Source organism: Hesperophylax consimilis, chromosome 20 (genome assembly GCF_061612785.1).
Source record: "Hesperophylax consimilis isolate HC1 chromosome 20, BYU_Hcon_1.0, whole genome shotgun sequence".
In the NCBI taxonomy this organism is placed as follows: Eukaryota; Metazoa; Arthropoda; class Insecta; order Trichoptera; family Limnephilidae; genus Hesperophylax; species Hesperophylax consimilis.
The window spans coordinates 21305418-21323578 of NC_142855.1; the positions used below are offsets into that span (position 1 = coordinate 21305418).

General features: G+C 33.2%; 1 protein-coding gene across 2 annotated transcripts; it reads left to right on the forward strand.

Moving 5' to 3' along the window:
• Window positions 1-2014: 2014 nt before the first annotated feature.
• On the forward strand, window positions 2015-7846 carry LOC149414326 (uncharacterized). 2 transcript variants are annotated; one of them, XM_089643775.1, is made up of 4 exons: window positions 2015-2126; window positions 3193-3361; window positions 3540-3710; window positions 3844-7846. In XM_089643775.1, exons 2-4 carry the CDS (start codon window positions 3226-3228, stop codon window positions 4638-4640), a joined length of 1104 nt encoding a protein of 367 aa, XP_089499901.1. In that variant the 5' UTR covers window positions 2015-2126; window positions 3193-3225; the 3' UTR covers window positions 4641-7846. The 2 variants fall into 2 exon arrangements, with proteins under 2 accessions (XP_089499901.1, XP_089499900.1); XM_089643774.1 differs by having other exon boundaries at window positions 2019-2154.
• The last annotated feature ends 10315 nt before the right edge of the window (window positions 7847-18161 follow it).

Sequence of the window (18161 nt, forward strand, 5' to 3'; positions counted from 1 at the left end):
ATACGAGATGACAGCTAGTTTTTTGTATCGAAAATATGCTAAAAAAACCCATTTTTTTAATCAAAGGAGTTGAAAACACATTAATAATTGAATCACGATTACACTAATATATATTATGGCGTTAAAACGCAAAAAACACAATCACTTACGGCATTTTAAAAGATGTGTAAATATAACCGATTTCTCAAAACAGTTTCGCTTCGAAGGTAAAATTTTTGGAATGAACTGTCACATTTAAACCGCCAAATATTTATTCCAGAAGCATCTATGGATAATCGGTGTTGCCATAGATGAAGCCAATTTTACCAGCTTTACAACGGAATAAATTATTGGCCAGGGACTGGTTTAAATATTATTATATTTAATTTTTACGAGTGGTACGTAATAAACGTCGAATAATTCGACATGCTCAATATTAGAAGAAAAAAAACGTCGAATTATTCGACATGTTCGCTCCAGTGGAATATATTAGATCAATTAAAATTCTATATTCCAATACGTACACTTAGAATAATTTATTTATCACTAGCAGAATCTATTAAAAGGTATGGAATCACAGCTGGGGGACTTTCATGTAAAACAAATATAAACCATGTTCTGTTCAATCAGTTCAAAATTCACTAGTTAAATTATTAGCTCATAAAAGTTTATACGAACAAAGGCATAATGTTCCATACCTTTATCAGAATCTTAAAATTTTCCCAGTAAGATCAATTCTGTGGTATAAAATTATATTTCAGCATGTGAACAGCCCTATATACATAAATAGACTGGACCACACTTACAATACTCGTTTTACGTTAAATGAAGGACTAATTGTACCTAAGCATTTAAACAAATATGGACAAAGAACACTGGACTACATGATACCTAGTTGCTTAAATATGTTACCTGCTGAAGTAAAAAAATGTACAAATGTAAAAACAAATATTATGTTGAAAAATTGGCTCGCTGAAAGAAATAGTTTGTATTAGAGTCTAATACAAACTATTGGTAGATACTGTCACTGTTGTGTATAGTGTTTTTTTATATTTTAAAACAAATTGTTATTTTTTATTGTTATCACTGTTGTCATTAATTGAAATAAGTTTTATCTTTTTTTAATATTTTTTATGGGAAAAGTTGCCATCGACAAACTACTGAAAAGTAGTTTATTGGAACTTTTCTGTTTTTTTCTGTATTTTATCTTATTTTTTGCTGTAATATGTATTTTTGTCTTGCTTTCTTTAAATAAAAAAATAAAAAATAAAAAAAACAGGGAAGGTCAAGTGCCCCCCCTCCCCCCCCTGTTACCAACCCCTGCGGGTGCCCATGTATCCCACTCTAATATACTGTCCCTCTCTCTTGATAATATATGTGTGTGTGTGTGTGTGTGTGTGTACATCTGTATTTGATTACATTATTTATTTAAAATGTCAAGTCACAATGTGTTTGCTTCTTTTGAAAGATTATTAATATTTTATTTTTGTATTACTAATGCATTTATAACGGTTTATGGTATTTATTTATTTATTTATTTGGACATTAACAATACACTTTACTACAAGTTATATGGTTCTTAATTAAATTATTTATAATAAATACACCTATTGCGTATTTCCTGTTGTAAATTTCGTCCGTGATGAAAATTATAGTTTTTAATTCTTTCTAATGATATAGTTATGAATAATAATAACAAATAATACTAAATAAGAGAAAGGTCCGTGGAGAGATGAAAAGTTATTTTTTTATTTACATCAAAGAACACGAAGAGACAACGAATGGGATACATCAAATAATGTATGTTTTGGCATTTTTCCCCTCACACTGCTGCTTTAAATTGTTAACGAATTGCTATTTTTGGGTACACGACTAGAAACCCTCACAAGTTTAGCCAAGTGATACCATTTCTAAAAATTACTGATTTACCGAGTCCTCAAGATGATTTTGACAGGTTCACCACTGAAAAAAATGGTGGCAACACTGAGATTTCATCTTGCAAACAAGAATTAATTTCTTAATTCCTTAGTCTCTATGGCCGGCCGCTTCGTGTCACTTTTTTGTTGGTTATTTTATTCCGTCAATTCGTAAACCTTGCATAATGCGTTCGAACCTTGCATCAATACATCATTCAACATCGTTATAAAGTTCGACTTATTATCAATAAATTAATAAGTATAACGTTTTATATTTTACAATACCACGGCAAATCTTGTTGTTCCAGAGTAAAATAGGAGGTCTAGCACGCACGATCGATATAGCCCTATAGTCAATAAGATATTAACGAAATATGTCATTTACGGCCAGTTAGCGGTATTTGCAAACACGGTCAGAATATGATTCCGACAGTCTCTTGACGAAAGCTGACTTTTAGCGCGTCGTCCAAGGTGTCAGATAAGCAATGCAAATTAACGGGCTTATTAATGAACGGGATTGAAGTAACTGAGCTCATAGAACTGGAAGAAATCGTATACATAATCCATAGACTTAATTAATTAACCTAAGACGCAATCAGTTGATTCTATTCCAGTTTCGAGAAACAAACGTTTTTAGTTATGGTTAATGACCTCACGAACCAATTAACTCCCTTTTTAGTGTCAAAAATTACATGTGAACTGCCACAGTATGTTAAAGTTAATATTTCAATTCGAAATTGTCAATTTATTTGCATTTTTAGCGTTTACATAGCCGCTTGTCGTTTAGGAATATCAATTCATAGAGGTGTCCCAAATGTTGCCGATGTATATTGATTCTGATTTATTGCGTTACCAACATCGTTCTGGAAATTGATATAAAATTCTCGGTAGTTAGGCCTATCGATCCGATATTTTAAAGTCATCTATTTAATTGTGTTAGACCCACATGTGCCATTTAAGTATGACACATATTCGAGTTTTTACGCAGCTGTATCAACATTTTCACCATTGCATTGTACATGCCTCCTTTAACCTAACCTTTCCTTATCATACAGATTTGACGTACGCGTGATCAGTCAAATGCGGCAATTTATAAAAAAAAAAAAAAACTGTTTGGTTAGGTTAGATAAGGGAATTAAAAATACGATCTTCAGCATGGGTTTAAAACTTGCAGTATTATTTTGGTTTTGGTAGTCTACCATTTATTTCAACAGTGGATTTAATAAACCTGTTACTTCTACTGTTAGTTGTAAACTTATTACAGTTGTAAAGTATTTAAATGTTTTATTGATTACAGATAAACAGAAGTACCAAGCCCCTACGTAGAAGCATGGAATCCACCTCCATCAAGTTAGAACCAGGCACACGTGCAGAAGAGAGTGCTGAAGTAATCTTTACGGAAACTGACGCAAATTATCGCTTAATCAAAAAAGAATGCTCGGAATCAATTTCCGAAAACAATTCAGGTATTTTTTGATCAGTGCAATAATGGAACAAATTTTACTTACGCTCTCTCAAAATACATGGTTTATGTAGCATACGGAGTACACGATGCGTTTGTGAGAAACGAAATGTCGAAACAACTATTCAATACCGTGAAGTATTTAATAATGATTATTTTTAATACAGATTTTTCTTGTTCAGGTGAAACTAGTACAAATCACCATTCTCATCTAGAGGAATTCACCATCAAAGCAGAACCAGGGAATAAAAAACAAGATGAAAGTAAAGTTTCGCGTTCGGAAATTGATATCGAACTCCCAGACATTAAAAAGGAATGCTTGGAGCTCTCTGAAAGAATTCACCATACGGCGGGTAAAACCATATTTCTTTAATATATTCATTTTTTTTTGTTCTGATGTATAACTTATAATGTAAAGATTTTTGAACAATCAAAGGCACTGTTTAGATGTGTCATTAAATTTTTTATCTTATTTTTATCTTCTAGGTCCGAAATGCAATGGAAAAGAAACTGAAAATTTGAAATCCATCCCCTGTTCTAAAAGTGACAAGAAACTTGCTTCGAAGCCTAGCATAGTGGCTTCTTTGGACACTATGGAAAGGCCTTTCTCATGCTCATTCTGTAACTATTCATGTTCACAAAAGTCAAACTTAACAGTACACATTCGCACTCATACTAAAGAAAAACCGTTCTCATGCTCTTACTGTACCTATTCATGCTCACGAAAGTCATACTTAACTAGCCACAACCATACTCATACTAAAGAAAAACTATTCTCATGCTCTTACTGTAATTATTCATCTCCACATAAGACAAACTTAATTGTGCACATCCGCACTCATACTAAAGAAAAACCATTCTCATGCTCTTACTGTAACTATTCATGTTCACGAAAGTCATACTTAACTAGCCACGAGCTTACACATACAAAAGAAAAACCATTCTCATGCTCTTACTGTAACTATACATTTTCACATAAGTCAAACTTAACTGTACACATTCGCACTCATACTGAAGAAAAACCATTCTCATGCTCTTATTGTAGCTATTTATGTTCAGAAAAAGCACGCTTAATTTTGCACATTCGCACTCATACTAAAGAAAAACCATTCTCATGCTCTTATTGTAACTTTTTTTGTTCGTATAAGTCGTCCTTAACTAGACACAGGCTTACTCATACAAAAGAAAAACCATTTTCATGCCCATATTGTAACTTTTTTTGTTCGCATAAGTCGTCTTTAACTAGACACAAGCTCACTCACACTAAAGAAAAACCATGTTAATGCTGTTGCTGTAGTTATTCGTGTTAAGAAAAAGCGAGTTTAATGGGACACATTCGCACTCATACTACTCATATTAATAGAGATCGTAAATGCCAGGCATTTACAAAACTTGTTGCAATTACTCTTTTTCATCGTTCTACATACGTGATATAATTGCACATGTAAATATTAGAAAGAAACATGGGTTAAAATTATTTTCCTTAATGTTAAAGGGAAAAATAGATTTTTAAAAAAGCATTTGAATTAAGTGAGGTCCCTAGAATCAAAAGCGATAGTGCCCACTTTCTATATTTTGTAATTCTTCAATATAAATGAAAAATTTAAAATTATGTCTGTAACCCGGTTCAAGATTAATATTTCAAATTATCTGGATGCCACAGTTTCTTTAAAAAATCATTTTTTTATGGAATCTTCCATTTTCGTTTCCTAACCTTGGATAGTACTGCAAGTTTTGATTTGAATGACACTTTTGAAGATGTCATTGTAAAAAAGCAATAATTAACAAAAGACTTTTTTTACAATACGCTAAAATCTTCCCCGGGAGAGGGGGTCAGATCAATTGGGAACTGGCACGAAATATCAATTCTTTGTATGGGATCTGTCACTTTGACAGATGACAGCCGCGTAATTACGTCGTACTTTTTCTGACTCCTTCTGCCGTAGGTAGGAGAGGAGGTCGCACAATTTTCGAATATAGCCTAGCTAGCAGATCACAGCGCACATCGTCGCCACGCCCACACTTATAACATCTATTTAGATGCGACAGGTTGTATATGGGATTGTATGGCGAGCAATGTGGAGTAAAACGCTTTGAACTTATAGCGTAATCTGTCTACCCCTTAATTCTAGTGTATTTATTTATTAATCTTAAGTTAGCTCACATCTTCGTGTGTGCTAATAGTTTTATAAACATATAAACATGTACATTGTTTGGCAAACATAATCTTTCTTTAAATATTTCACTAAAGTCACAAAAAAAAGAAACATTAATAATTGAGATAGACATATTTTCTTAATTCATTTTTGAACTTATTAACATTTTCAATCACAGCAATTTCCTTCGTATTGAAAGACCAAGCCCATTTTACTTACAGTCCTATTCTAGACGACATATTTATAATAAAAGACTCTGTTATTTCCATAAAATAAATTAACCATATCCTATTGCGCAAGTCCCACTCCAACACTTAAATGTTTATATAATGTCTCAGCATTTTCTATTCTAATTTTGTTTTTATATTGCCGTGACGAAGTAAGTGTATTTCTGAATTTCTTTCTTATTATTTGAACTCTTAAATTCACAATTAACTAAAAAAATAGACCCTTACTTTGTAATGAATAAGCAATTACAAACAATTGCTAAGTCTCCGCTTTTGTATCCATTGTAATTTTAATAATAATTTCTATATAAAATATGTATTTAGTTTATATAATGACCATTTCTATTCCAATGTAAACCTGTATCCCTTCAAAAAACAATAAAAAATAAATGAATAAAATCCCAAACATCATAAATATAAAACGATTTGACAATAAAATTAGGTAATTAATAATTCATATTACTTGTAAGGTTTTTCCCTGAACAATATTAAAGTGAGCTACAAACCCAATGTAATTAAATTCGACAGTCTAAAACGACTTAGTAACAAATGTAATTAATATAATTGATTAAAAACCCTTTGGGACCACCCACCTCCCCCTCCCCCATATGTTATGTATATATACTAGATGTACTAGATATACGCCAATTATACGTTAAAACACTACTAAACTACATTTTTGACAAAAAAAAATAAATTCCAACATACACAAAATAGCATAACAGACCAGTTAGACAAGCGTACAAAGAAAACATAAAAACTCCGACAGTAAATTCAAGCTTTGGACAAAGACACTACCAATACCATGTTATAAAAGCTTTCAACAGTTTAAAACTTGAAATTAAAATTGAGGAAAGTAAAAATAAATTCACACACAAAATTACAAAATGGATTAAAGAACAAAAAAGACAATATTACCAAAATGTCAGAGCATAAAATAAAAATAAAACCTACACGTAACACACAAATCCAACATAAACACACATCACTCACAAACACACAAGATTATTTTCATTGTATTATTTTTTATTTTAAATGTATTATTATGTGTTTCATATTTTTAATTTTAAATTTATTATTTTCTTTTCAAATTTATTATCTTCTCTTTAAATGTAATATGTAGATTAGATTTTCATATTATAAAATGAAGGCCTCAGCACGGGCAAGCCACCCAGTGAGGCCTACATTACTAGAAAACATAAATTGTAACAAAATAATGTACCAAATAAAAAATAAATAAAAAAAACCGTATACTAAGAATAATTAGTACCAGTGTGAAGATGGCTTTAACGAACTGAAACCGGTTACGGTCAATAAAATTAAAGTGGAAAAAGTTTTATTATAATATATTATAATGAAATTCCACCCGGATCTGTCAGTTTCAAAAATAGAAATATTAATGATTGTTAACTTTCAGAGCATCACATTTCATAATTTGTACTGCTTCTGTGATAATAAAAAATTAGAATTGGAGCAAACGTGATCGTTTATACCAGAGGTTCCCAAAGTGGTCTATATGGACCCCCAGGGGTCGAAATCGGCTTCCTGGGAGTCTATGTCAGCGAGAAAAAAATTTGGGGGTCCACGAGATTCAAATTGGGTACATACGAGCGGACCCCCATTTACCTCACGTCAACATTTAGAAGTTCCGTAAATGACACAATACACCTAACACAAATATAATAGGCTGAGAAATTACTTATTAGATATTTGCATTTTTATATTTCGTAAAGTTGTTTATTGATGGATATAAAAAAAGTCTACGTTCCTTTTCTCGTCAGAATTAATATATTGAACCAAAACATTGCACATTGGAAGCCGCGAATTTTCCTAGTTCCCCAACTTGTTTCTGAAATTCGTCCAAGATAATAATGACGTTCAACATTTAAATGTACTTCACACAGACTTCAAAACTAAGTTTGAGGACATTTTGATTGTGGAAATGGAATGTTGAAGAATCGGATATCATATGACAAGAACTGACCGGAATAAGCGCTGACAAAGAACTTAAGGGGTAGCTCTGTAGGGCCAGCTACAGAAAGAAATTCCCGTTGCTTATCCTGCTCCATTTTCATTTGGTGTAATACCTCACAAGGGTGCCCCTGTCTGCACAGTGTAAAGACAGAGCAACTATACCGCCACCCGGTTGTAGGACAGGCAAGGGAAGGGAATGTTTTTACAAAAAAAATAAATGATGGGACGTTAATAGTTTTAGGAAAATTCAATATTCGGCAGGCAGGGGGTCTGCGGAAAAAAATATATTTGGCAAGTGGTCTACGGGGCAAAAAAGTTTGGGAACCTCTGTTTTATACTTAGATAACTTATTATCGATGTTAAAATTAAAGACACTGGAGTAGCAGTAGACTTAAAATTAATTAACTTAAAATTTAAAAATTAAAATTAAAAATAGTGGACAGGATAGACATATCTGGTGAGTCATTGTATAGATTTTGCTCTGCAGGTAAGTGATAATAAAATAGTCATTTGTGCATTAAGCAGCTGGATTCATCTGAATTATATTGTTTGACAAAAGAGAGCACCACTATTCCTGTTTGGTCGATTTAAGACTAAAAGATTTAAATATTTTTGTCACAAGAAAGTGACAGTACTTTTAGAATTACAATGTGTTAATTCAATTTTATTCTAAATTCTACTCTCTTGAGAGCTTGTCGTGACAGATCATTATTTCATGGTGCGAATGCACGTTTTATTGTGCTGATTGCCGTCCGCTGCCGAATTTGGAAATTAAGGAATTGCTGCCAATCTCAATGCGAGTGATATATTCGGTGAGTTCTCTGTTTTATGTATTTGGTGGCTGGATGATAATTTTTTACACTGCCTGCAGAGTGAATTTTGTAAGCAACCTTTGTTTTCATGGTCAATTAATTATTCCCTGATGGTCTGCGTGGCTTACAATCCAGACCATCACCAGGCACTTATTCGACAACTTGGTTCGTAACCCCTCAGAGCAGTGGCATATGCTGTCAGATTATTCCCGCTTTGTAATAAAATCCAAATAAATTGAATATTTCTAAACGGATCTGAAATATGTTTTGAAAGCTTATGAAATGGGCTTTCAAATGGCATTATTAGAAACAAACATAGTTTTTTTTAATTTAAACACAAAATTGATTTAAAAACGACTCTTTTTTCTAATTCAAATGACTGACCTAATCTTAAGTCTGCACCCAATTCAATAAATATGATATTTATATTTTTTTATTATTTTAATATAGATCATATGGGTTACATTAATACATATTTTGCAAAATATAATATTAAGGTTCATATAATATTAAGGTTCATAATTGGTCATGTATAATCAAGTATTGTTTCATAGTGCTTTCACACAAACGAAGTATTGAATTCCGTAAGTCTAAACTTAAACTTTAGGGTGCACAGTTTACACCCGCGCTGTGCAAGCGGGTTCCCTACAGAGCATCGGACCATCCCTATATACCTTATCATTCTTACTTTTATATTATTATTGTCATTGTTATTGTCTTCGCTCCTCATTTATATATGCTCTCCTTTCACTGTCATCTCTGTTTATAAAACTTATTCGTGTAATTAATATGTTGTTAATGGACTATTTGTCCGTAAATAAATAAATAAAATAAAATAAAATAAAAAGAGGAGCTCTTGTGCCTGATAAGGGAGCCACGATTCTTACTTAGATTCAGTGTTATAATATTATGTTATGTGTAAAATATATAATAATATATATATATATTTTTTTTTTAATATAAGTTTTTTTGAAAAAAAAGGTTAATTTTATTTATTTGTTCTTGTTGGTTCGTAATACAGCGCAATTCGGAAGGGAGATTATTGTAGTTTTTTATGGCTTGGTAAATATAATGGTTTTGCATTTGAGTTGTTTTAAAGATTGGCGTAATAAATTGATTTCCATTTCTCATCAGTTTTTAAAATTCTTGATATTCTGTGTTATTTTTTTCTTTACACATTTTTATATTGGAAGTTTGCTTAAATATATCATCAATATTTGGTACTGGAAACAATTTAAAAAGCAATTTTGTTGGGAAAGTACAGTTTTTTTTAAGTATTACATTTATAATAATTTTTTGCGAGACTTTTACTTAAGGTTGTTTTAAAATATGTATTTTAAATATGTTTTCAATTTTAGTCTGATTATGGTTATATTTTGGTGCAGAGACATGAAATGAAAAGCAACCAGTATAAAAAGACAAATAAGGATATTTTTTTAGTTAAATTATGTCGCACTCATGACTAGCACTCGTGGTCAAGACCCTGTACAAGTACTGGGCTGAATTTATGGAACTCGACAATGAAAATTAGGTACTCGTGTATTACACGTGTTCCCTGTCCCGCCTTCCTACCGCCGCCCAGGGAATTATTTATTGGATAACCAACACCTCTGCCAAAGGTCACCCCGAGTGGCAAGCTACGTTTGGTGAATTAGCAGGGGTGCCAAACTTTATCGGGTGAGGTGTGTTCAGGACGCGCATGCCAGATCGGGAGTGGCTAGTTTGAGGAGACCCTTTGACCTCTCCAACTAGTATGTCAATCCATCGCCTTGCGCAGCAGTGAGAGGGATATATTCATACGAGTCGTCACTCCTGTACACACTGATCCCTAGATTCTACTCAACCCTCACACTTTTCACCGTCCTAGAACTTCATTTCCGTAAAAAAAAAACCTCCAGACAGCATCCCAAAATCTGAGGGAAATCATTTTCTTCAGGGCCTCTTGTGTGGGGTTATTATATATATATTGACCTCTTCCCGTAGTATGTTGATCCAGTAAGAAGTTGTTAGACTATGTTGATCCACCTTTAACACCATATAACTTGGCTATTATGGAAAACATCTGAATGAATTGGCAACAGTGGTACAATAATGATCAATGTTGCCAGTTTGCCAAAAAAACCATTTGATATACTGTTCATAAAATTTTCAAACTTTGTATGGAATTCGGATGCATAATTTATGTTGATCTACCCAAATTGGCATACTTATGTTGATCTCATATATATATATATATATATATATATATATATATATATATATATATATATATATATATATATATATATATATATATATATATGTGGGAAGCATAGAATGAGGACAGTTTTTCGAGCGCGCCCATACTTCGGGGACATTTGTATAGTTTGGGGACAGGCCCAAAGTATCTGTCCCCAAACTAACACTTTGCATTATATACGCAACGCATATATTGAAGCCAATTTTAAAATTATGCAGAAGGCATGCTTTGAGCCATACATTACTAAAATATCCATAGATGCCACTATCGTATCGTTCTCAGATTTTTGAAATTTTCTATTGAGAATTTTCGAATTAGCAAAGGCTCGGTACCTATTTACCTAATTTATGTTTGTATTCTTTTTCGCTTGCTTTTGTCGGAGAATGTCGCATTTTTAAAATCGTTAAAAAATCGTTCGTACCTATATGGTATATTTGCGGCAAGTTCAAGAATGGTAGAAAGGTACTTTCAGTATCGCCATGTTACGTAAAAAATGCAATATTTTAAATAACTACAAAATAGTTGTTAAATGTATTGCCGTTGAGATTGAGATTACGATCCTTGACTACGAATTAGGAGGTCGCAGGTTCAAATTAGGGCGTGCGCAAGTAAATTTTATTTGATAAATTTCTATAATTTCACAATACTTATTAGTTTTAAATAATTCGTTCCTACCTATATGGTATATTTGCGGCAAGTTCAAGAATGGTAGATAGGTACTTTCAGTATCGCCATGTTACGTGAATAATGCAATATTTTAAAGAACTACAAAATAGTTGGTAAATTTTTCGCGGTTGAGATTGAGATTACGATCCTTGACTACGAATTAGGAGGTCGCGGGTTCAAATTAGGGCGTGCGCAAGTAAATTTTATTTGATAAATTTCTATAATTTCACAATACTTATTTGTTTTAAATAATTCGTTCCTACCTATATGGTATATTTGCGGCAAGTTCAAGAATGGTAGATAGGTACTTTCAGTATCGCCATGTTACGTGAATAATGCAATATTTTAAAGAACTACAAAATAGTTATTAAATTTTTCGCCGTTGAGATTGAGATTACGATCCTTGACTACGAATTAGAAGGTCGCAGGTTCAAATTAGGGCGTGCGCAAGTAAATTTTATTTGATAAGTAAATTATACGAAATAATTCGTTCGTACCTATATGGTATATTTGCGGCAAGTTCAAGAATGGTAGATAGGTACTTTCAGTATCGCCATGTTACGTAAAAATGCAATATTTTAAATAACCACAAAATAGTTGTTAAATGTATTGCCGTTGAGATTGAGATTACGATCCTTGACTACGAATTAGGAGGTCGCAGGTTCAAATTAGGGCGTGCGCAAGTAAATTTTATTTGATAAATTTCTATAATTTCACAATACTTATTAGTTTTAAATAATTCGTTCCTACCTATATGGTATATTTGCGGCAAGTTCAAGAATGGTAGATAGGTACTTTCAGTATCGCCATGTTACGTGAATAATGCAATATTTTAAAGAACTGCAAAATAGTTATTAAATTTTTCGCCGTTGAGATTGAGATTACGATCCTTGACTACGAATTAGAAGGTCGCAGGTTCAAATTAGGGCGTGCGCAAGTAAATTTTATTTGATAAGTAAATTATACGAAATAATTCGTTCGTACCTATATGGTATATTTGCGGCAAGTTCAAGAATGGTAGATAGGTACTTTCAGTATCGCCATGTTACGTAAAAATGCAATATTTTAAATAACCACAAAATAGTTGTTAAATGTATTGCCGTTGAGATTGAGATTACGATCCTTGACTACGAATTACGAGGTCGCAGGTTCAAATTAGGGCGTGCGCAAGTAAATTTTATTTGATAAATTTCTATAATTTCACAATACTTATTAGTTTTAAATAATTCGTTCCTACCTATATGGTATATTTGCGGCAAGTTCAAGAATGGTAGATAGGTACTTTCAGTATCGCCATGTTACGTGAATAATGCAATATTTTAAAGAACTGCAAAATAGTTATTAAATTTTTCGCCGTTGAGATTGAGATTACGATCCTTGACTACGAATTAGAAGGTCGCAGGTTCAAATTAGGGCGTGCGCAAGTAAATTTTATTTGATAAGTAAATTATACGAAATAATTCGTTCGTACCTATATGGTATATTTGCGGCAAGTTCAAGAATGGTAGATAGGTACTTTCAGTATCGCCATGTTACGTAAAAATGCAATATTTTAAATAACCACAAAATAGTAGTTAAATTTTTCGCCGTTGAGATTGAGATTACGATCCTTGACTACGAATTAGGAGGTCGCAGGTTCAAATTAGGGCGTGCGCAAGTAAATTTTATTTGATAAATTTCTATAATTTCACAATACTTATTAGTTTTAAATAATTCGTTCGTACCTATATGGTATATTTGCGGCAAGTTCAAGAATGGTAGATAGGTACTTTCAGTATCGCCATGTTACGTGAATAATGCAATATTTTAAAGAACTACAAAATAGTTGTTAAATTTTTCGCGGTTGAGATTGAGATTACGATCCTTGACTACGAATTAGGAGGTCGCGGGTTCAAATTAGGGCGTGCGCAAGTAAATTTTATTTGATAAATTATACGAAATAATTCGTTCGTACCTATATGGTATATTTGCGGCAAGTTCAAGAATGGTAGATAGGTACTTTCAGTGTCGCCATGTTACGTGAATAATGCAATATTTTAAAGAACTACAAAATAGTTGTTAAATTTTTCGCGGTTGAGATTGAGATTACGATCCTTGACTACGAATTAGGAGGTCGCGGGTTCAAATTAGGGCGTGCGCAAGTAAATTTTATTTGATAAATTTCTATAATTTCACAATACTTATTTGTTTTAAATAATTCGTTCCTACCTATATGGTATATTTGCGGCAAGTTCAAGAATGGTAGATAGGTACTTTCATTATCGCCATGTTACGTGAATAATGCAATATTTTAAAGAACTACAAAATAGTTATTAAATTTTTCGCCGTTGAGATTGAGATTACGATCCTTGACTACGAATTAGGAGGTCGCAGGTTCAAATTAGGGCGTGCGCAAGTAAATTTTATTTGATAAGTAAATTATACGAAATAATTCGTTCGTACCTATATGGTATATTTGCGGCAAGTTCAAGAATGGTAGATAGGTACTTTCATTATCGCCATGTTACGTGAATAATGCAATATTTTAAAGAACTACAAAATAGTTATTAAATTTTTCGCCGTTGAGATTGAGATTACGATCCTTGACTACGAATTAGAAGGTCGCAGGTTCAAATTAGGGCGTGCGCAAGTAAATTTTATTTGATAAGTAAATTATACGAAATAATTCGTTCGTACCTATATGGTATATTTGCGGCAAGTTCAAGAATGGTAGATAGGTACTTTCAGTATCGCCATGTTACGTAAAAATGCAATATTTTAAATAACCACAAAATAGTAGTTAAATTTTTCGCCGTTGAGATTGAGATTACGATCCTTGACTACGAATTAGGAGGTCGCAGGTTCAAATTAGGGCGTGCGCAAGTAAATTTTATTTGATAAATTATACGAAATAATTCGTTCGTACCTATATGGTATATTTGCGGCAAGTTCAAGAATGGTAGATAGGTACTTTAATTATCGCCATGTTACGTGAATAATGCAATATTTTAAAGAACTACAAAATAGTTATTAAATTTTTCGCCGTTGAGATTGAGATTACGATCCTTGACTACGAATTAGGAGGTCGCAGGTTCAAATTAGGGCGTGCGCAAGTAAATTTTATTTGATAAGTAAATTATACGAAATAATTCGTTCGTACCTATATGGTATATTTGCGGCAAGTTCAAGAATGGTAGATAGGTACTTTCAGTATCGCCATGTTACGTAAAAATGCAATATTTTAAAAACCACAAAATAGTAGTTAAATTTTTCGCCGTTGAGATTGAGATTACGATCCTTGACTACGAATTAGGAGGTCGCAGGTTCAAATTAGGGCGTGCGCAAGTAAATTTTATTTGATAAATTATACGAAATAATTCGTTCGTACCTATATGGTATATTTGCGGCAAGTTCAAGAATGGTAGATAGGTACTTTCAGTATCGCCATGTTACGTGAATAATGCAATATTTTAAAGAACTGCAAAATAGTTATTAAATTTTTCGCCGTTGAGATTGAGATTACGATCCTTGACTACGAATTAGAAGGTCGCAGGTTCAAATTAGGGCGTGCGCAAGTAAATTTTATTTGATAAGTAAATTATACGAAATAATTCGTTCGTACCTATATGGTATATTTGCGGCAAGTTCAAGAATGGTAGATAGGTACTTTCAGTATCGCCATGTTACGTAAAAATGCAATATTTTAAATAACCACAAAATAGTAGTTAAATTTTTCGCCGTTGAGATTGAGATTACGATCCTTGACTACGAATTAGGAGGTCGCAGGTTCAAATTAGGGCGTGCGCAAGTAAATTTTATTTGATAAATTTCTATAATTTCACAATACTTATTAGTTTTAAATAATTCGTTCGTACCTATATGGTATATTTGCGGCAAGTTCAAGAATGGTAGATAGGTACTTTCAGTATCGCCATGTTACGTGAATAATGCAATATTTTAAAGAACTACAAAATAGTTGTTAAATTTTTCGCGGTTGAGATTGAGATTACGATCCTTGACTACGAATTAGGAGGTCGCGGGTTCAAATTAGGGCGTGCGCAAGTAAATTTTATTTGATAAATTATACGAAATAATTCGTTCGTACCTATATGGTATATTTGCGGCAAGTTCAAGAATGGTAGATAGGTACTTTCAGTGTCGCCATGTTACGTGAATAATGCAATATTTTAAAGAACTACAAAATAGTTGTTAAATTATTCGCGGTTGAGATTGAGATTACGATCCTTGACTACGAATTAGGAGGTCGCGGGTTCAAATTAGGGCGTGCGCAAGTAAATTTTATTTGATAAATTTCTATAATTTCACAATACTTATTTGTTTTAAATAATTCGTTCGTACCTATATGGTATATTTGCGGCAAGTTCAAGAATGGTAGATAGGTACTTTCAGTATCGCCATGTTACGTGAATAATGCAATATTTTAAATAACTACAAAATAGTTGTTCATTGTTTCACCGTTGAGATTGAGATTACGATCCTTGGCTACGAATTCGGAGGTCGCGGGTTCAAATTACGGCGTGCGCAAGAAAAAAATATTTGATAAATAGGTGTAATTAACAGTTTATTATGTTTACTTAATACGTTGGTACCTATACTATAATGATTCATATTTTATTACTATGATGCGCTCCGCTCAGACTTGTTTTTAACATTAACATCACATAGGAGGCCCCGAGGAAAAATGTTTTCTCTCATGGTTTATGACATCTTTGGGGATACTGTGTGAAGGGTCTTTTGGATGAGAGGAAGGATTGAACAAGGCACTGGAAGAGACCCATGTTGTAGGAGGGAGGAAACACAGAGGCCGGCAAATCTTTCCACAGCCGAGCTGTTGAACTCAAGAACCAGTCGTAGATACGAAACGAGAAGGTACCGAAGAGATCAATGATGCTGGTTCTTCAGAGCATCTTTCATTGTAATACCGGTAGATCAATAAGAGCACACATACTTCACGGCTGTGCTCTAAAGATAGTTTTCTGCACACTCTCTTGGCTATTTGGCTAGCGATTTGTACAACAGTGGGGCAAACATACCCAGGTGACGAATAACCTGACAATCTTTAAATATATCCCACTACTATCACAGTAAGCGGAAAATGTTGCTTGTGTCATGATGGAGGACTTAGCCAGCCGAGGAATTGAATTCACAAAGCCGGGATGGGAACCAGACGCGATGCCAACTCAGCCACTGACCGGTCTTAAATGACTCGTTACGAATAAAAATAATATTGTAATAGACAAATGTATTATAAAAATTTCTGCCACCTAACTTTTTGTTGATTCATAATGAATCGTTTTAGGAGAGGAAGATCTAGGACGAAAAAAGGTATGAGGGTTTGTTTGGTAGTAATCTGGGGGTCAGTGTGTCCAGGAGTGACAGATGTTTAAACTCATTACTCCCAATTCGGTACAAGGCAATGGGTCGAGAGAGTTAAACAGAGAGGTAAATAGATCTCCTTCAACCGGTCTCTCTAAATCCGGCCCCTCACACAGAACGACAGATGCATCCGCCGCCAAGACCTAAAAAATGGTGTCTCTGCTAAGTCACCAAACTTAGCGAACCACGTGACCTATGGCAGAGGTGTTGGTTATCCAATAAATGGTTCCCGGTACCCATACCCACCTCCCAAATCCCAAGTTGGCTTGACTCTACAGATGCTGTGGCGGGGGCATCTCTACAGTTAATACTTGGCCTTCAAAACAAGAGTATATATTAGATTTCGGAAACTAATACCCGGGCAACGCTGGGGACTCCAGGTAATCTAAAATATTCACACAAAGCAATTAAATATAGATTTTCCCGTCAAACCGTAATACCTAAAGGGTAATTATTACATAATATATAAATAGATCTATTTTAATAAGAAGCAGATACTTTGTGTTTTGACATTATAATTAAAAATATAATAGTGCCAGATCTGAAGAGTCAGGTACTTCTTTACCTTCCTCTTTCTCATCTCCTTCCCCTCCCCGTACCTGGTACTAGTAAACGTTCGTAACATAACTACATTCCTACAAATTGTCGTAAAATCAATAATCTAAATCATGAAACAATCGGACCATGAGATATGCACCTATCAATAGGTACCTATGGTAATATAATATTATCATTTTTATAATTTGGTAAAAATGTCCGATCCCGAATTTGTTTAGCATGAACTTGTAACTACATGTCCCAACCAAATATGTAGGTACATGTAGATAGGTACTTTCAGCCAGGCCTAGCGATCACGCGCCTAAAACGTGTTATAGAATGGTTCACATATTAACCTAGCTCACAAATAATAAAAATGTGTGCATTTATTTTAGACCAAACCAGAACCCAACATGTAGGATTAGATACCTACAACAATCATACTATGAGCTGATTTCTTTTGGGAACTTTCAACATAATTTTCGAAATTTCTAATTTTAGCCACATAAAGATCGCAAGGGAATTGAACCCTTTTGATTTCAAGAATTACATTAAAAGAAATTTAAAATGTTATATTTTTTCCTTTCTCAAAGTTTCGAAAAATAAAAAAAGATCACTATTTCACCAACAATTATTTCTAGATATATTTAAATTTATTGATATGAAACATCATCTGATTCTATTAAAGTATTTAAAAATAATTCATTGCTTCTAATATCCTATCTACTAACTTTACCATACCTCCTCGTAGTGTTAGAGCGAGGGTTAAGTATTTTTTGCATTCAGATACGATATAGATTGTGTATTTGTTTGGTCC

Bases quoted from the DNA above. Each gene is read 5' to 3' on its own strand.
- LOC149414326 (XM_089643775.1), top strand. From the start codon at position 3,226: ATGGAATCCACCTCCATCAAGTTAGAACCAGGCACACGTGCAGAAGAG. The intron at 3,362-3,539 runs GTATTTTTTGAT...TTTCTTGTTCAG, and splicing joins AATTTCCGAAAACAATTCAG to GTGAAACTAGTACAAATCAC. The intron at 3,711-3,843 runs GTAAAACCATAT...TTTATCTTCTAG, and splicing joins AAGAATTCACCATACGGCGG to GTCCGAAATGCAATGGAAAA.